The following is a 21,030-nucleotide window of genomic DNA, read 5'->3' as shown; positions in this document are numbered from 1 at the left end:
GTTTTCGGTTGCATGAATATACAGTATGCGCCGATATCCGACAGATGTATCGCATGATTCGTATAAGGCCAGACCATGCAGATTATCAACGCATTATTTGGAGGTTTTCAGTCGATGAGGCACCTCAAGACTATAGGTTACTCACAGTAACGTATGGTGTAAATAGTGCCCCATATCTAGCATTGCGCACCCTCATTCAGTTAACTGATGATGAGGGTCCTAAATTTCGTTTGGCTTCAAAAGCACTACTCGAAAATACGTATGTTGATGATATCGTTGCTGGCAGTTCGTCGTTGGAAGGAGCCAAACTGTTGCTCCAGCAACTAGTTGAACTTTTGAATAGGGGTAATTTCGAACTTAGAAAATTTTCTTCCAATTGCCCTTCCGTTTTGGCAGGAATACCGTCTTCACATATGTCAGCTGATCCTCTGACATTTGACCAGGAAGATGAACACTTTTCTTTGAAGATTTTGGGTTTGCAATGGGATCCAAAGGGAGATTGTTTTCGCTTCAGCTTTGAACCCTTGAATAAATCTTCTACAAAGCGACACTTACTTTCCCAAATAGCTCGCATCTATGATCCCATAGGTTTTTTAGCTCCAGTGACTTTTCTCCTGAAGCACCTCTTGCAAAGAGTCTGGTCGTCAGGTATTGATTGGGATGATGAACTTCCTCCAGATATCGCTAGAGTCTGGGATGCATTCAAATCCCAAATTCAGATCCTATCCTCGATCACCATTCCTCGCAAACTTCTCTCCCCGAAAGCCAAGTCTTACCAACTCGTAGGATTTTGTGACGCCTCTGAGAGGGGTTACTGCGCCGTGGTTTATAATCGTATGATTGATGACAACGATCAACCAAATAATAATTTTTTATGCGCAAAAACTAAAGTTTCTCCTCTGAAACGAATAACAATTCCGCGTCTTGAATTGTGCGGTGCTGTACTGCTAGCCAAGCTCCTCTCATATTGCCTTCACGTATTTCGGGATTCTATAGATTTTTGTAAAGTTTACGCTTTCACGGATTCCCAAATCACATTAGATTGGATCAAGGGATCACCACATCGGTGGCCTACATTTGTAGCCAACAGAGTAGCTCACATCCAGGAGAAGGTACCTAGTGCTTCGTGGTATCACATTGACTCCAAAAATAACCCCGCTGATGCCGGGTCCAGAGGGTTATTGCCTTCAGAATTCGCCTATCAGTCCATTTGGTTTGATGGACCTCAATTATTGCACACGCCTTCAAGCTCATGTCCTGTTAATATCGATATTGATGTGACCACTCAACAGAACATTAATAATTTTTGCTCGAAACTTTCAGATAAATCTGCCCAGAATATTATAATTTCTTTACTCGATAGTATTTCTTCGTTGACCAGAATTCAAAGAATTCTCGCATATGTTCTTCGCTTCACGCATAACGCTAAAAAAGAGAGTGATAAACTGTCTGGAAATCTCACACTCCTTGAGCTAAATGAATCATTGTTTCAATTAGTCAGAGTCACGCAACAACATGCCTTTTCAACCGAAGTTAAAGGGAACACTTTTCCCAAACATTGGCAAAAATTGAAAATTTTTCTTGATGAACGAGGTATATTAAGAGTAGGAGGCAGGATTGATTCATCCTCGTTATCTTTCGAGTCAAAACACCCAATGCTTTTACCTAAAAAGAGTCGTTTGACAGCACTTGTCGTTGATATGTACCATAAAAAATATTTACATGCAGGACTTCGCACTCTTAGATTTCTGATTGCTCAAAGATTTTGGATCATCAGTGGTAGAAGGGCCATTTCTTCGGTTTTGAATAGGTGTTTAAAATGTTTCAAAATTCGGCCCAAGCCATATCAACCCCCTATGGGTGCACTTCCAAAACCACGGATTTCTGAAGTTAAACCTTTCAGTAATTGTGGAGTAGATTTCGCAGGTCCTTACTCTATAACTATAGGTCGACATCGTGGTGTCAAAACGGTGAAGGCTTATGTATGTTTATTTGTTTGTTTCGCTACAAAGGCCCTCCATTTAGAATTGGCAACCGATTTGTCCACTGAGACATTTCTATCCGCTCTCCAAAGACTTATTGCGCGACGAGGAAGAATAAGTCATTTATATTCTGACTGTGGTACTAATTTTGTCGGTGCCAATCGAGAAATAATCAATTTGATGAAAGATTCTGCTGAAAGGGAGCACATACAGTGGCATTTCAACCCCCCTTCAGCTCCGCATATGGGTGGTTTATGGGAAGCAGGTGTCAAATCTGTGAAAACCCATTTGAGCAGAGTTATAGGAGCTCAAATTCTCACATATGAGGAGTTTTATACGGTTCTTTGTCTCATCGAGGCTATATTGAACTCTCGCCCGCTAGAAGCATTGTCTTCAGACCCAGAAGATGTGTCCGCCCTTTCACCTGGTCATTTCCTTACCCTTGAACCACTTAATGCCCTTCCTTATCCCGATATTACCCAACTTCCCTTGAACCGCCTTAGTCGTTGGCAATGTCTCCAGCGAATTCAACAAGATTTTTGGAAACGTTGGCAACGTGAATACCTGCACACTTTGCAGCAATGTTCCAAATGGTACACGCCGGACAATAATCCTCCTAAACTTGGAGATTTAGTGCTCATCAAAGATGAGAGGCTTCCTCCTTGCCAATGGGCACTTGGACGAATTTCATCTCTGTCCAATGCAATCGATGGACGTTCCCGCATCGCCACTGTTAAAACCCGATCTGGTTTCTTGAAGAGACCGGTTGTTAAGCTTTTCCCTTTGCCTGTTGAAATTTGATAGGCACCTATATTAATTGTGGTTAATAAATTAATTTTTTTTTCTCTCTCAATTTTTTTTTATAATTAAGTCGCACCTAATGCAGTTTTAGAAAACCAATGTTATGTACGGTATTTATTTTTTTTTTTCTCTTTTTTTTATCTTTCATTCATTTTCCATTTTTCGCGCCCGGAGAATGTTTGTGCAAGAAACAGTTATGAAGTTCGAGCGACCGCGAAGTATCATAGGATTGCGCGTAAACGATGTCAACACTGATGACTCTGCCCAGAACGCAAGAGACATATGAATAATATAGTTTGAATGATTGACTTCGCTAGTTCGCCCAAAAATTGTGCTTGACATTTCTAAATATTAATTGACTTTTCGCATTTTTTTTCTTGATTTTTTAACGCTTTTGAAATACCCGCTTTATTCATCGCTTTGTCTTTTCGCCTACGCCTTTGTTAGTGTTTTTTCTACACCGCTTTAAACCCAGAAAGTTGGAGCTGATAACCCGCACCAAGGGCCCTGTGAAGAGCTGGGATTTGTACCAGAGACCATTTGTTCTTCAACCTGAAGCCCCATTTGGTAAGTCATCATTGTTGACCGCAATTATTGTTTGTATTATTATCAAATATTTCGCTGTCGCTCCAACTATCCAACTACAAACGCACGCAGATATACAGTCCATTTTTCTCTCAAACAATACTGAGCTATCGGACGTAACAATAAGTATTTGAGAGCATTCGATGAGCCTCAGCCGCAAATTTCTTCATATTAAAGCAGAAAATTAAAACCTTCCGAAAATGACGAGAATTTTGCTCGTAAGCTTTCATGTTTAATCGATAATAACTTAATGATGCAGACACAAATCGACTAATATGTGAATATCGTTATGTTAACAAATACCTAAGCTTATGGTATGACAATACGATCTTTTCATTTCGACTACTACTTACCGCTACAGCAATCTATTGAAAAACTGCGAAAGCAAAGTTATAAACGTAGATAATATAAATAATAAACTATTTCACATTATTATTTTTTTCGTATGTGTACTCTGGCATCGTTGAAAGAAAATTGTCTTTCAAATTTATCTACTAGGTATACGACGAATAGTGAACGTAGTCCATGAATTCTTCTTAAGTTTCTCTCAGTATTCAGAAATGAGCACTGATTTTGATTAAACAATTCCACAATTGAAGCGTATATCTTTCCATGATTAAATAGGATATTGCCATTCAAGCTAATTATCTATTGAACACAAATGAAATAAGGAATGTCACAGTGTTGCCATTATGACCAATTGAACTGTATCATTCCTACTGAAAATTCCGTTAAATTTCTTTAACTTTTCTCTACAACATTATCAGTCATCGATTGAATTGAAAGGATTATTGTATTTGCACCTTCTAGAGTTCCTGGGAAACAACTGCAACTGAATCAAAAACTACAACTGAACCAACTCCAACTGAACCATCTAGTGATTCAGGCTTCTTTGGTGGCTTCAATATTTTCGGTTCAGATAATTCCGATAAAGAGAAAACAACTACTACTACTATAGTGAGTTCATAATTCTGAATATTGGGTTTCTTCAATTTTCTTCCTATTTTCATTCCATCAGCTATTGGGAAGCTATTTCGTTTTATCCTTCAAACTGAAATTTCATTTGGAATAAATCATTCATTTCAATCTCATACAATTTTATTCACGATATTCTTTGGGTAAGAATTCGTTATCCAATTGGAAAAATGTTATTTATGTTTATGGAAATTATATACTAAAACAGAAACTCTATACTGAGAATATTAACAGTGTACAGCTCAATCAATTGGGATTCCACTTTCATTACAATATATTATCCATTTCTCGAAATATATTTAATTTTTCATGTTCTTCATTTCATGGGGTACTAAAGTTTATATATTGGTATCAATTCATCCTCCTGATTCTTTGCATATTCCTTGTATAATTTCTCTCTCTCAAAATAATGTCAATTACATATACATACTCTAATTGAAACATACAACAGTAAGTTATATCGTGATTTTTTTTTCTCAAGAAGAAATGTACTTGACAGTATTGAAAACTTGCAAAAGACACCATATTACTTTCAGAGTTAAATCACTCAATTACTTTCTGAGTTAAATCACTCAATTACTTTCTGATTTCGCCAACATAAGGTCCTAATTTTCAAGCGGAAAATACCTAGTTAATTATGGCATCAAATAGAGATCATTCTTGACTGAATTAGAAGAACGTTAATATCTAGGGAAAATGTTGTTGAAGTAAGTTAGTAGAGTATTATAATAAATGTTCAATATTGCAAAGTATAGTTCATTCATTATTATCTTTAATTAGAGAAACCATTTACAGTTTCTTCATACTACCTAGTAGTTTCATAATTGATTGTCATTTACATTAAACTCCAGAACAATTTATTACTTTGGAGCATACTCTTCTTAGTGGTGAAAGCAAACATTGGAAACATCTAGGAAATGTTTTTTTTAGGAAATTACGCAAATCTGCTTGATCACTTATAACAGCTTCACAATGGTAATGCTTTATTGGCTTTCACTATCTTTATTTTCGTACTCACAAACTGGTTTCACCGATATTTGTGGAAAAAATATTAGAAAAAATTGTGAAATTTTATAGGCAACTACCCCTGAAGCGAGCTACGAACAAAATAAATTTACAACTACGCCCAGTTCCATTTTTGAGACCACGCAAACATTGGAGACCATAGATATTACTACAAGTGTAAGTTGGGTTTATTTTCGTTATTGGTGTTAATCTGTATACAAATATTAATTTGATGGACAATCTACTTTTTTGTCACAAGTAGATACAAAGTGAAGATTGGAGGTTTTGAATCAGATTTTTTTTGTGACCAGTGTCGAGAATTTTCAACACATGTGAAAATGAAAATGATACATAAAAATATAATTTGTTGTGAAAAACTCAACTGTGAGAATTTTTACAACTTTAATTTATGTTCGCTCAACTCTTTTTTAAGAGTCTTGAATTAAAAACAAAGATAATATATTTTTTGCTATCAGGATCAACTCTGACTTTTTCAACTAATTTTTTAGAACTACTAATATATACTTATTGAATAAAATAGAAACAGAATGAGATTCGTCCTCTGTAGTAGACATACAGGGTGGCCATTTGAAAACGAAACAGACGAGATTACAGACGAAATAAAGTTTTTCGATAAAAATGCTCGGACAGGTCGATTTCTGTTTCGAGGGGGACAACTTAAGATGTAGGTTACGGACGCATAGCGCTTCAACCCTTGCTACTACAACCCTCACCCCCAAATTTTGAATAGGGAAGATGGGGTGAGTGATACCTCATTTGAAAGGTATTTTTATACTGATTTCAGCACAGTAATTGTTTTTTCATTTTATGCATTAGTTCTTGAAATATTCTTAGCGAAGTATTTGAAAATGAAGTGGTGTTTTCATGGCACTTGTAGTGTTTTGTGAAAAATCGACATTTTGAGCTTCAAAACAACCATGACTGTGGCTTCCTTCCTAACTAACTAACGCATGAATATTTCGAGAACTAAAGCATAAAATGAAAAAACAATTACTGTGCTCAAATCAGTATAAAAATACCTTTAACTTGAGGTATCACTCACCCCATCTTCCCTATTCAAAAATTGGGGGTGGGGGTTGTAGCAGCAAGGGTTGAAGCGCTATGCGTCCGTAACCTACATCTTAAGTTGTCCCCCTCGAAACAGAAATCGACCTGTCCGAGCATTTCTATCGAAAAACTTTATTTCGTCTGTAATCTCGTCTGTTTCGTTTTCAAATGGCCACCCTGTATAATGCATTCTGCTGTTACAAACAATTCATTTTTTTTTTACTTTATTTGATCTCAGAATTTTTCGTCATTTAAGAATCCCTTAGAAATGTCTCGTTGTTTCTTCAGGACGAAACATATTCTTCTCTGATTTTATTCAATTGTTATTTATTCTAAAAAACGAAATGAAACTATTCTATGTTATAGAACGTAATTTAGTCAACCTATTTCTACTAACATTTATTGAGTTAATTCTTAATTTTTTCTACCTTCTGAAAGATCATGGCTATAACTGAGAAAATTATTTTTCAATCCAACACACATTCACACGATTGCATTCTCTTGCTATAGCCATGAATTTTTTTCTTCAATTATCTAATAATATCAATTGTTTTTTCAGAATAATAAGAATTTTGGACCAACGGATGAGGTTAGTAAACAGAATGTGTTTTGTGATATAAAAAATTTCTCGAATATTCAATCCCTTTTTTATTTGAAAAAAAAAGAAGATCACTATCAGAAATTCTTTCACTTCGAAATTACCCTAACTATATTTATTTAATTTCGAACTATCACTATTTGTTGTCATTTTTATGGTCCATTCGGATGTTCTTCTGTTTGAGGTTTCTTCTCACACATTTATTGAAGACTATCACATAAAAAGTTGTTCTACTTGAAATGTTCCAGAAATGTTTATACAGTTAATAACCTCGAATAGACAATTTATAGTATTTATTTTTTATATTACTCCATTTTTTTCACTTTTTTCATCCATGCGATTTCTGGTTGTTATTTTAATGATTTTTTTTTTAATTTGAATTTTAGGATACCATTCCTACTCCTTCTATAATAAACCCTCCTAGAACTTCAGCTCCTTACGATGTTCATTCGTCCAACACAGATTCTTTGGACGTAAGTTGAGTGTGAGAGAAAAACATCTGAGATATTGTCAATAACAAAACTACACCTCTTGTGATTATCACTCACAGACATTTTGTTAAGCTTGACGTTCCAATACAACTTTTTCATACAATGAACTAACCAAATTATAATGATCTAATCTATACACAGCTTTTTTTGTAACAAAGTGTATCTACCTGTGCAAAGTCTTCTCGAAGATTTTTGGAAAAAATCTCTGTTTCAAACACGATCTATGTTATGTCCTGTAAGCAAACTTATTTTGTCTATTGTTTCAATGATGAAAAATTTGAAAACATATAAAATCTTCCCATGCGTTCCAACTAAATATTTCTTACCCTTCCTTCAAGACCCATTTTCAGAATTTAAAGATCAACTACTTTCAAATGTAATAAATCAACCGATTTCAAAACTGGCTAATTTTTTATTTCAATTTACTACATCCATAGTATCATAGTGATTCTCTTCTAACAATTAATATGTAAATTGCAGATGTATCAATAACATTAATTTATTTGTGGAAATTTTCAGGACACCACGACAACAAGAAGGCCTTTCCCAAGGTGGGTTCACATTTGAAACCCATTCAGGTTGTGGATGTGTTCAAATGAGAGACAAACTATTTTCATTCATTTGTAGTATTTTTCATTGTTAAAAGTGAAGCAAAGTCAATTGAATTCTCTCTGAGTCATTTTAATTTTTTCAATTACTATTAACATAGTGGATATGACCGATTTTTATGGTTTATTCTTTGTTTAACCTGTTTTTTTTTATGAAGTCACTGTATACCTAATCCATTTGATGGCTCAAAATAGACTCGTTTTTTTCTATTCTAAAATCCACGATAATTTTTATTTACGTGACATATTATATGCCATTCTTTAGCTTCCCAGAGGACACTGATGATGAAGATGATCTAGAAGGTTCTGGAGAAAGATCTTCTGGAGATGGAGAACCAACCATTCCTGAACAGACCCAACCATCTGTTGTTAAACCTGTTGATGTTAAAGGTGAGATACAAAATAAAATCGTTTAAGTTCTTTTTCCCAATACTCGCATGATAATTTTTTATTTTTTGGTTGTGGTTAAGACAATTAGCAATTCTTTCTGAGTGAAAAACCAATTTGGTCAAAATTGCCAACATCTTTTTGGTGTTGCACAGGGTGAATTATTTTTTTATTCATTCGTTATTAATTTTGTGTTTCCTTTTCAGGTTATTATCGTATCACACTGGTAGTAAGGGAACCATTCAATGAAAAATTCAACGATCGCAATAGCTACGAATACTCAGAATTTGCAGATCATATCAAATCGGCAATCGAAGATATTTATGCAGTAACTCCTCATATAAGTTCACTCTCTGTCATCAGTATACAGTGAGTATCTTCTTTTTAGGTCACAGAATTTTAGTCTATGTAAACTTGAACCAAATTTTCAAGCTAGCAAGATATACCTATATCCTCAAGTATTTCAAACTAACGATGAAAGTAAAAAAAAAATTGAAATACTTGTGGAAAATGAGATTATGGGGCATTTATTTTGGCATTGCTGTGTTACGTTACTAAGCGAATAGAGTGAACATAACCCAAGCATTAATTCGATGTGAAATTTTAATTGTCAATAAATATTTTTGTTGGTTCTCATTTAAGCTATTCAGGAAATAATTTAGACTTCACTGCTCGATTTATGAATTTAAATGGACCGATATTTGATCGGTTTTATACTAGTAAGAACTAGTAGATTTTTTTCTTGTAGATATTTGACCTGTTATGATATACTAAAGAATTCATGAAATTCTCAGATTTAGAGTTTGAATTGTGATTGGATGTTGAATGCAATAACATGTTTAAGCTCTATGCCAAATTTGAAAAGGATCATATCATCAAAACCATTGAAAAAAGCGGAAAAACATTGGACAAGAAATATCAAATATTTCTGTGATTGCTGCAGATCTGCTCGGCTCGAGTTGAAATTTTGCTTGTAAATGAAGAATAACCATATCAATCTCTATATGAAATTTCGTGTTGATAGCATCATCAGAACCATAAAAAGTCAACCAGAATCTCGAATACAAAAGTGGAAACCACTATCATGAAGTTAGGAGTTTTTGAGCTCTCAAAAGCACCTGACTTCACGTAGGTGCTTTCCCAATTGTTTCTTTAGAAATCAATTCATAAAGGTAGCGTTTTCCTATTCCATATTTACGAAGGAGAATTGAGATAATAACCAAAAACAAATTGTGAGTGTGAAGTGATTTTTTTTCAACAATTTTTGTAATAATCATCAGTTGACCTCAAGGCAGAGACAGATATAAGATGTAAATAGGAAAGCATCATCTCAAATCACCAATTTGGAGTGCATTGTGATAAATTCATAGATTGTACCTTATATTTACCTATATTGTGGGTTAGGTTCATTGATGTGTCGCCATCGTATTGAATAGTAAGCTGTTGTGTTGAATGCATAAATACTTGATAATGCCTTAGGGAAATATATTGATTTCCAATTAAATTCATTTATTCATTTCTTAATCAGTTTCTTGAGAAGTATATAAAAATTAAACTGTCAATACCGTGAATGCATTATGATCTCTTTATAACCTATTATTAGCATAATGTGTTCATTGATTTCCACTGCATTTCATCTATTTTTCCTCTTCTCATTTCGTCTTGATTCTCGCCCGTATATCATGTATTATTTTTTTTAATAATATATAATTGGCTAACACCTGCAGTTGGTAATGAATAATGAAAAAAGAAAGTACGATTTTCAGGTGTGTAATATAATACGATATTAATTAACTATCTGGTATGAGATGTTGTCAAGCGATATTTCACCCAAAGAGCATGTTTGGGTCATCATGAGTAGAACGCTTGGAAATTTAGCCCAACCTCCAAGAACATTGGCGGCTCTGAGACAAGTACAGGTAGCTTTGGAGATTACCCCTCAAGAAGAAAAAGACCATCTTATTGCAAGACTTGTTGGAGAATGTATAGATAATCGCGGTAGATAAACACATTATTAACAAATATATTAAAAAAAAATTGTAAAACCTTTTTTTTCTCCAAATTTCAATCATTTACTCCTTGCTATACTATCTATGTTTAAAAAAAAAAAATTAAATTTAAACACCTTCTGGGTGTTGAACTTTCTTTGTCAGTTATTATATTAAAGATATATTAAAATACCTATATAAAATCATATGAATGAAAATTATCTCCCGATTCTCTTATTCTTTGGTCGAACAAAGAAAACCCGTTTGGTCAGAAACCTCACCTCTTAATTCAACTTAATGCTTTTCGATGACACTAATACCTACATAACTCGCAAACCGTCTGATTCATCGAACAGGCGTAACAATGACCAATTTGGGTACTGCTTGGAACCCGCGTTCATATTTTATTTCGATAGGGAAGGACTGAAAGGTGAAAGGAACCTCTAAAATTTATGAATGATTTTCATTGTGAATTCCCATCAGGCTTAATTAATTGACAGGCCAATTATGGAAAAAGTAGACAGTTCGATTTTTGTTACGCCTGTCCACACGGGTTTGGTTCGTCGCCTCATCCATCGTTGAAGTTTCCATCATTTTAAAGCCGATAATATTGTAATTGACTGACGAAATATTTATCATTAGGTTTAATAGGGAGATTGTACTATATTGAGAGTGGACAAATTTTTTCGATGGGTTGTTTTTGCAATTTTAAGGAAAAATGTGAATAGAACATAGACACTGTTTGCGATTACTATGTTTCCAAACCCAAATAAAATTATCTGGTCTCAGAACTTTCAGTGGAGACTCTTATAAGGTGTAGTGAAAAGAAATCCATTATTTCTGCATGAAAAACAAGGCTTTAATTACCATAATTGGAATGATCCGATTTAGGTTAACTATCTATGCACTGTTTGGTTCGATAACTAGTTTCCATTGCGGAAGTAATATCATTAGGGCTCTCTCATAGAAACCCTCGTTCCTATTGGCAAAGTCCCTATTGAGAGAGTCGATGTTCACAAGCCACAGTTGAAGCGAATTCTTCACCAGCAGAATTGTTCGCCATGGACAGGAGCAGATGGTAATCAGTTAGTGCCAGGTCCGGACTATGAGGTGAATGCATAAAAACCTGCCAACAAAATTCCCGAAGCTTCTAGTGAGTCACTATCCATGTGTGTAGCCTGGTTTTATCTTGATGGAACACAATTTCCTCCCATTGGACAAATCTGGCCGTTTCTGGGTGATTGTTTTCTTCAGACGGCCCAATTGTTGACAGTACAGTTCCGAGTTAACAGTTGTGCCCTAGGAAATCATCTTATAGTAGATAATTTCCTGCTCATCCCACCAAACACACAGCACAACCTACCTGGCCGTCAATCCTAGCTTGGTCACTGTTTCCTCCGGTTCACCGAGTTTCGAGCACGACCGTTTTCGCTTGACGTTGTCGTAGGTGATCATCACCAGCCACTTACCGCTTCAAAAATGGGTCGATTTTGTTGTTGCGATTCGCAGATGGAAATTCGGTCCATGAGGTTGTTTTTTAGGTTACCCCGCCAAGCTTCTTCTTGAGACCAGCCTTATGCAAATGATTCCAAACGATGCAATCTTTAGCTCTTGGGCAATCGAAACAGTGCTTAGATGACGCTCGGACTCGTCAATGTTCTTGATTTTATCGACATTTTCGACAACAGGCCTTCCAGTGCATGATGCATAGGAATTACCGAAACGGAATAGACGAAACCGAAATTGCGCGTGATTGGCTGTCACAGTATCAGGACCATAAACACTATACACTTTTTCAGCCGCTTGGCTGGTATTTTCGCCTTTATCGAAGAAAAGCTGTTAAATATAGCGTATTTTCAATTTGCTAGTGTCCTTCTTTGACGTGTGCTCAAATTTAACTGAGTCCACTAATCACAAAACTGTCATAAATGTTTTTGTAGTACTATATCTCATCTAGTGGAACCCGATCGGAATCATTCAATACCAGATACAGATAGGAATCTAAAGCCATCTATTAGAAAAGTAATGGATTTCTTTTTACTACACCTAATATTTGTGGAAATATTCGGTTAAACTATACCTATGATGTTGGCCATTTTTCATGAATTATTGCTACAACTTTTACTTCTCAAAATCACATAAATTATTTTGAAGAATAGCAATGAAGAAGCCAAAATATCGAATATTTGACGTTGAATAATCATGAACCATAAATTAAAACTCTAATATACCTATTTAGATTAGATTATTTCTAATCAAATCAGAACATAAACTAACAACATAGGTAGATTTATGAATTATTTATTTCACCATACACTTGACTCAGTCTAGTCTAGACTTAGTCTATAGTGAAATGATCCATTCAATATTGATCTTAAATTTTAATGCATTTCTTTTTTGCAGAAAGCGTCCTTCAGATCCATTCACATCACGTGTGATACTCGATTTGGGCATCAGCACCCCACCAACTAATGATGATCAATTGAAGAACACTTTGCTGGATCACATTCGCAAAAACCGTAGGATTGGACGTTATGAAGCTCTTCCAGATGAATTCAATTTCTTCAAATTCGACGGTAGATATTCAGATTCTCTCAATCACAAAATATTCATCAAGCAAAATCTATATCAATTCGAGATTGAAGTAGATTTTCGCAAACGTCGAAAATTTTTTTATTTCCACCTTGAACAAAGATTTTCATATATTTTTCGAAACGTAAATAATTCGAATATCTTTGAAATCACAATGATAACTTACTCATTGCACATATTTACTGGAAGACAAAAATGAGAATAGAATCAAACACATCCTTGTGACATATAGAAGAAACTAAAAGCATAATTTCAGTAACAGTGTTTGGATTATATGAAAAAATATCCTGCCGTTGGTTGTTGAAGCCATTTGAACGCAAATACGAATTTTTCTGAAGAAAAGGTATTGAAGAGTTGAAGAAGCATTCGAGTACATGAAGATGACTTCGTTGATGATAATATTCAATTTTTTTAGAAAAAAGATAATTTTTATTTGTTAAGCCGGGAATTATGGGGTGAAAATACATAAAACGACTCTTTTCGTTATAATCTTTGAAGATGGGAGCTTTATTTCATACTTATTTTCTGTATAAGAAATTTCGAATTCGTTGAATGTTTAATATATTTTATTTTTTTTTTACTTACAATGTAATCTGTAATTAGATCTAGACCTGTTGATTACAATGAAATGAAACAATAACAAATCAGTAAAAGATGAAGGTAAGGTTGGGTTGAAATGGGTTAAGTAGTGTGTGTAGTCTGGGATCACTTGTTAGAGATTTCGATAAATAAGTGTTAGGATTTTAGTTTCTGAAGATCAATGTCTAAACGATTTGTTTAGCGCTTATGAAGATTATATGGATAAGCGGGTGTTTACTACAACTTCAGTATGATATTATATCCACTGTTAACACAAAAAACCTTAAATTCGGGTGTCTATTAAGGATGAACAATTTTTGTTGAAGATCTAATTAAACTTGATTGTACTGGAATCTACTTGATTTTACTAGAATCAATGGTAATTCTATACCTATTTTATAAATGACACGTAAAGTATTACTGCTTCTTCAAGAATGCAAATTGGGGGACAATGGAAATTATACTTTCTTTCTCAATTATTTTATTAATTTCATCATTGGTTAGTTTTAATTTTTACTTATTTTTTCAATTTTTTTTTTCGTTTAGTACATCGTACCTGTCAAGAATATGAAATACCTTGTCTCAATGGAGGATGCTTTAATGTTACTTCTAGATGTGACGGTGTAAACGATTGTTCTGATCGTTCAGATGAAGAAGATTGTGAGAAACCTGGTATGTTTCGATTGTTTTTTATTATTTTCGTTCTGAATATATTTTTCGATATCGTCTGGAATAGTAGTGCCTAAATTCCAACGTGTTAAAATCTTGCCCCGATTTTCTATTGGTATATTAAAATTTAAAATAAAACTATGATCTCCATTAAATTTTGAAGAGCTCCATGATATTTTATAATTACATGTATTTATGACACTAGGTTCACAGATTTTTTATACTCTTCAATGAATTCAAGACCTAATCATAACTAGAATTCTGAATTTCTTCTATCTCTGTTACATTATATTACACATGGGAACATTTGTTTTGGTGTCGAGGTTTTTTGAGCTGATTCTAGATCAATTTGATGTCATGATCTCGAATAACGTATTCGTTTTTACCTAGGAGCTCAAATTTTTAAGATATAAAAGTTCAGAGAAATATAAGTTACATTATTATGACTCTAATCCGTAAGTGTAAACAAAAGTAGATACGAAATTTCTATTTTAGTTATAGTAATAAAAAAGTACAATATTATGTCGTACTTCTTCGTTCTTTTCCGCGACATTCTTTAATGTTTTTTCAAACATTCCCTTTTTAAACTCCAGCAGTAATCTGCCATCATGTGCATGTCCCATCTTCCTTGGAAGCGGTCTTCCATAACTATTGGTGAAATCTTTCGCCTTCTTCCTCACTCATATCACCTAAATTTTCTGGAAAACGGTCTAAGTGGCTGACAGCTGTGTAAATAATGTATTTTGATACTCATATTTCACCATAAGGATTTGAAACTATTAAGTATCTTGTTAACCATTTCAACACAGTTTTGAGGTTTATGTTTGCCTAGAAAATTTTCTACAACTGCAACAAACGATGTCCAAGCTTCTCGTTCAACTTGATTCATTGAATTTATAAAGCCAGGATCCTCAATTAATTGTCTTTTTTTTTGTTTCTCTATCTCTACTGATGCATTCTTACCCTTATATATGCAAAACATGACCCATCCTATCAAGAGCCTTTACAAATTGCTTCATTAAGCCCAACTTTATATGTAACGGAGGAAGTATGATTTTTTCTCTTACTTACCCGAGTTAGGGTATTAAAAGAGCCAGTTCAGGTACCTGATAGGCAATGGTTCCACTATTTATAGATTTACCTGGAATTTGATCAATAACAGACTGATAATAAATCCATTGTAACTACATTAATGAATACATAATAATTTTAGAACTCTCATAAATGAATATACTGAATGAAACCCACTTTGGTAGATAAGTTGATGTATCTGAAAAAGTAGAGCTGATAGAGAAAAATGTATTGCATCAGTGTTATTATAACCAATATTTACATACAAAGCTTTATTTCGTGTAATTGAACAGTTTTTTTGTTTTAATTTATTACTTTTTGTTTAATATTTTATGTTGAGTAATATTCTGAGTTAGTAACATATGTCAATTTGTACCCCCTACGTACTCCTGTGTTCAGAAATCCCAACCACTACTATTACCACCACCACTACCATTACGACAACCCCCACCACCACTACAACCACCACAGAACTACCTCCAACCACAACTGCAGGAACTACAACGACCACAACTGAGAACATCGAGGGTAGTGGAGAAGAAAATTGTAGAGCAGATGATGCACAACCTTGTTCTGATGGTTCACGAATCATTTGTTCTGATCAAGTGTGCGATGGCGTCAGGGATTGTAATGATGGAGGGGATGAAGAGAACTGCCAACCTGGTACTTGCTCAGAACTAACTTTTTTGATGGTGGTGGGCTATTTAACCCATGACTTGGACATGAAAGCTTTGGTTGTGGAACGATTTTTTCTAACATATTTATATTATACAGCTTTTCCCAATGTGTTGTTCGTTTAGAAATATTCGAATAATGTCAGAATCGCTTTAACTTTACATATTTTTTGATGATTCAATGATGCGAGTCCCGTTTTAAGCCTTTAAACCTTTTCACTAATCTCCTAACTCCTTTTAATATGCGAATTATTAGAATATTTGAATATTCGAAAGTTTGGCTTTTCGCTTAACTATATTCTAATTTTGCAAACTGAATTAATCCAATTATGTGATCTGTTACAACAGATTACAGTTTTACCTCAATAAGGAAGATGAGAAAAATGGTTACCGGTAAATTTCAAGTGTTAGTATTGTTTTTGTAGAACTTTATGCCCTTAATAAAAAAAGCTTATCAGAAGACTCTGATTCTCAAGTTATAGAGTGTTCACAGTAGACATAGTAATAAAAGCTAAAATTGTAATATTATCATACCTTTCGAAACAAGGAATATAATTGAATAATTTTTTCGCTACTTTGCAGCTAAGGTTTTTTTTAATTTTTCAGGGATATTTATCGTCTTTACTCACTAGGTTACATCGCTAGGCGGAAAACGAATTTGCTTGAAAGTTTTTCTCATAAAATGTAATATTTTTATTATTTCGCTATTTCAATTGGAATATTGGAAAAAATATTAGCTGCAAAGTAGCGAAAAAACTAATCGAATATATTATCATAATATTATATTTGTAGCTTTTATCACCATATATGTCTTTTGAACACCCTATAACTTGGGAACCAGCGTTTACCAGAGTCTTCTGATCATAGTTTCTTATTAAGAGCGTAAAGGTCTACAAACAATACTTTGAACATTTGAAATCCACTGATAACCCTTTTTTCATAGATTCAGGTGTCTGGTCCTTTCACCTTTTTTTGTAGGTACTAGGATTTTCATCTTTTCTAGTTCTTTACTCTTTCTGAAAAAAAATTATGAGAGACGAAAGATGATGATGTTCTAATTTCTTGGTTTGGATATAGATATGCATACATATTTTTATTATAGTTATATTCCATCTTCAGGACTGGGCAGATTTCGCATAGCTTTGGCTTCAGTTAAAAACATTTATAATAGTCCATATGAAATCTTGAAGAAATTTTGAAATGTTTGTTGCAGATTGTACAAGCGGAGAATTCAGCTGTGATCTCACCAGATGTATTCAGGCTAAACAACGTTGTGATGGAACACCAGACTGCCACGATTTGACTGACGAACAAGAGTGTACAAGTGAGTTTCATCTACAGTTTACTGAAAGAAAATTGAAAATTGACCTAAAAATAAAAAATAAAAACTATATAGGAATTCAAATTTCACCAAATATCAACTTGTTGCCTTTTTTTATGCACCTGAGTGTATATCACGAAGAACCTTTTCTTCAATGACAAAGATGTATCAACCAGATGAAAAAAAAACTTCTTGAAACAGTAGTTCAAGAAAATAGCTGAGAAATGAAATTAATCAGCACAAACACTGACGTAGTTTTGAATTTTCACAATTTTTCCCAATAGAGTCTTAGAGTTCTATGAACAAAGTCAGAGTATACCTACCTTTCTTCTGTATCCAACTAAATTTGATTAATTCTCTACTGCTTGATCGTTGAAGATCGTGTACAAATTGAATTTTATATATTTGGTAAGTTTTTTGACTTATTTGTAGTTCTGAATAGCGAAATCATTAAAAATACATTTCCAAAACGTAGGTATAAGTGCGTCAAAATATATGTTGATCAATTCATTCAATACATTAGCTATTTCTTCAACTGTAATGCAGAAAAAGTTATTTTTTCTTGGTAAATACATAAACTTACTTCATTTGTAAAAAAATAATTATAATTGTTCATATCAAATTTAACAAATTTTCGAAGTTTCGTTCATTCTTGAGTTGAACCGATAAATTAGAACACTGTAAAAATTTTTATCACAGGTGATACTCAAAATACTATATTATAAGCTATAGTTTTGTTGATTCAAAAACAAAATTAATATTGATAATCCTTTTAATTGGCTCAATGAATGAACAATTACGAATTCTTCTTCGATATTATTTAAGATGAGCAATTGTGTGCAAATTTTTCGAATGAATCCTAAAAAATCAACCTAAAAATAAAGTTTTTTGATTTTCTGAAATTCTTCGGTCATAGATGAATAAGAAATGAATAAAATAAGAAAAAACTATTCGTTTCAGGTGAGAATACCATTCCCCTAAAAATTGTGTATTTGAAATTGTGATATAATAAAAAAATGTGATGGGGAATATCTGGAAGAAATATTAATGTGCTATATCATTTCAGCTTGTGTTGGAGATGCTTTCCATTGCGATTCTTCCAAATGCATAACATCTAGCAAGAAATGTGATGGAACCCAAGACTGCATAGACGGTACTGATGAGGCGAACTGCAAAGAAGGTAAGTTTCTGATTTCAATTTTGGATAAAACAGGATTCAGTAAGTTTATAAGCTCTGTTCAAGCTTTGAAAAATGCAAAATATGACTTCAACATGCATTATTCGCATGTTATACATCGCTATTACAATATCAAACATCAAAGTCTAGAACCTAGATAGTTATGAATATGTTTTCTTTTGAATTATCTTGGCTACTGATTCGTGCTGAAGAGTCTTTCGTGGCGCCACCTATTGAAAGGGGGAAACGCTAACAGTGGAGGATTTTTCAGAATGTAGAACGCTTATGTCGCGGGTTCTATTTTATAGAAGCTCATTGGTTTAGGAGGCTTTCAGATTTCTTCAGATGCAGTAGTTTTCGAATCGGCCGCTACATTCTCCAAGTTAATGTGATATAATATTATTTTGAACAATTTGATGATGAGGAAATAATAATGATAAAAAGTTAAATATATCTATATGAAACTGATGAGGAGCACTAACATGAATTCAGGAGCTTTTAAGTGCTCGTCAGTAGAACGCCATTTGTGCCCTTGGAGGCTACAACTGTATTTAAAGATATTTGGTCTCCAAATTTGTTTGGATATTGTTTGGATCTGAAGATGCTAAAAAATACAAATTTTGCACGTAGCTTGAATGACCATTTTTTTATGCAGGGTGTTAGTGAATTAGTGCGACAAACTTCAGGAGGTGATTCTGCATGAAAAAATGACAGCTTGCTATATAACTTTTTTCCGGACACATTTTCTATTCCGAGATAGTTTTTCTTAAAAACTGACTGGTAATTCCTTGCTCTGAAATCGGTCGAGATATTCAAATGAAATTTCCGGATGTAGTTATTGCCCATTTTTTCATTATTGGCGTACATACGAATGAATGATATCTTTTTTTTTTTAAAAAAAAAGGGTTGCCTCTGAGATATTTCAAGCTAACAACCATCTTTGAATTCCTCTGTAAATTTGTAACAAAAAATCTCTGATGCTTTTTTCTGATGTGTCGTTTTTATGCAAAAGGTAAAACATCTCAATGCTTATTTTTTCATATCTTCAATAAAATATCTATTATCCAGTTAGTTTCAGGTAATATATTAAAATTGTATTTTTTCATTTTTTTTGCATAAAATCGGATCCGAAGAAAGTCATAAGAGTTTTTTGTCACAAATTGAAGGAGCAATTCAAAAATGATTACGCCGTCAGTGACGTACTATGTTTTTTCTTTCACATGATTAAGAGCTATAAGTAAATATTCAGTTTTCAAGAAAAACACCCCGTATCTCGGAAATATTTACGAAAAAAAGTTATAAAGCAAACTGTCATCATGTCCCCAAAATGGTTGGATTACGTTGTCGGTGTGATATATTTTCAAATAAACAATTTTACTATATCATTATGAATGTATATTATATTGAATGAAATATATTTATTGAGTGATTGTCAATTGAATATACAAATTTGATTATTTGGAATCCGATATTTTTTCTACTTGTCGAATTTATAGTATGCAGAATATTTATTATTTTTTACCTGCTCAAATTCAAGGTTTGGTTGAATTTATAAAAAGCAGATTATTTATTATTTCTGTATCTACCTGCTGAAATCCAAGGTTTGGCAACTTTTGCTCTCCAAGTGTCATCGGTTGTTTCACGTCGTTTGGCGCGCTTGAATTTGGTTTTCTGAATTTCTGATATATTTAGGTATTCATTCCAATATATTTTGAGTTAATATAAAACGTTGATTTACTATGGGACATAAGAAGTGCGTTATTTGTGGAGAAACTCGCGAATTGAGAGAAATATCGTGTCACTGATATGTTTTCATTTCCGCGCGCTTCATGTCAAATTTGATAGTTCATGTTGGGGACAAAATTTACTTACTGAAAATAACATTATGCTCCTTCTATCTATGTTTTTTACTCTGAGCATATATCGAATCTGCAATTCTGAAATTAACAGGAAAACAAATTTCGATTGGTTACATTTACGAAACCTACTTTGCAAATATCAAGTTTGTGAGTTCTTCCGTTCGGAAGATATCTTGTATATGGACGGACGGACGGACAGAATCGAGTTTGAGTACGATTTGAGGACCAGTATGCCGAATCCTTATCATTGAAGACCATTCCCGTTCGAAATTCGAGAATTACAGACATTGTTATGGTACGAAATGATGTAGCGATCTGTTCGTTGAACGAGCCCTGAAAAAAAAATTTTTACATGAAACGGCATCCGAGATCCGAGTTGGCGGCATTAATGAGTGACCGGATTCGGCGTAACAGCAGTAAAAAAGACGTCCTTTCATTTCCACAATATGGGACTGTATCCGTGAATAAGGTTAGTAAAATATTAACGACTGGAACTAAGTAATATGCCGAGCTGAGGTACATTAACTTCCGAAAGCGGGGCGAACGTTGATTTGTCGCAAGGTCTCCACCCCCTTTTGCGCCACCCCGCCGAGATGGTAA

The 21,030-nt window shown here is 33.8% G+C and overlaps 1 protein-coding gene across 1 annotated transcript in view; it reads left to right on the top strand.

Moving 5' to 3' along the window:
* The window catches only part of LOC123678954 (basement membrane-specific heparan sulfate proteoglycan core protein-like), a 308,827-nt gene that overhangs the window by 123,363 nt on the left and 164,434 nt on the right, over positions 1-21,030 (top strand). Inside the window, exons 13-24 of the mRNA XM_045616232.1 lie at positions 4,179-4,325; positions 5,421-5,525; positions 6,976-7,005; positions 7,401-7,487; positions 8,025-8,056; positions 8,379-8,503; positions 8,707-8,869; positions 12,892-13,064; positions 14,206-14,331; positions 15,799-16,062; positions 17,287-17,397; positions 18,461-18,574. Coding sequence (XP_045472188.1) covers positions 4,179-4,325; positions 5,421-5,525; positions 6,976-7,005; positions 7,401-7,487; positions 8,025-8,056; positions 8,379-8,503; positions 8,707-8,869; positions 12,892-13,064; positions 14,206-14,331; positions 15,799-16,062; positions 17,287-17,397; positions 18,461-18,574 — 1,477 coding nt within the window. The remainder of the gene's footprint in view (positions 1-4,178; positions 4,326-5,420; positions 5,526-6,975; positions 7,006-7,400; positions 7,488-8,024; positions 8,057-8,378; positions 8,504-8,706; positions 8,870-12,891; positions 13,065-14,205; positions 14,332-15,798; positions 16,063-17,286; positions 17,398-18,460; positions 18,575-21,030) is intronic.

Source organism: Harmonia axyridis, chromosome 4 (assembly GCF_914767665.1).
Source record: "Harmonia axyridis chromosome 4, icHarAxyr1.1, whole genome shotgun sequence".
NCBI classification, from domain to species: domain Eukaryota; kingdom Metazoa; phylum Arthropoda; class Insecta; order Coleoptera; family Coccinellidae; genus Harmonia; species Harmonia axyridis.
The sequence above is the reverse complement of the archived record's forward strand: the minus strand, read 5'-3'. Positions and strand labels throughout refer to the sequence as shown.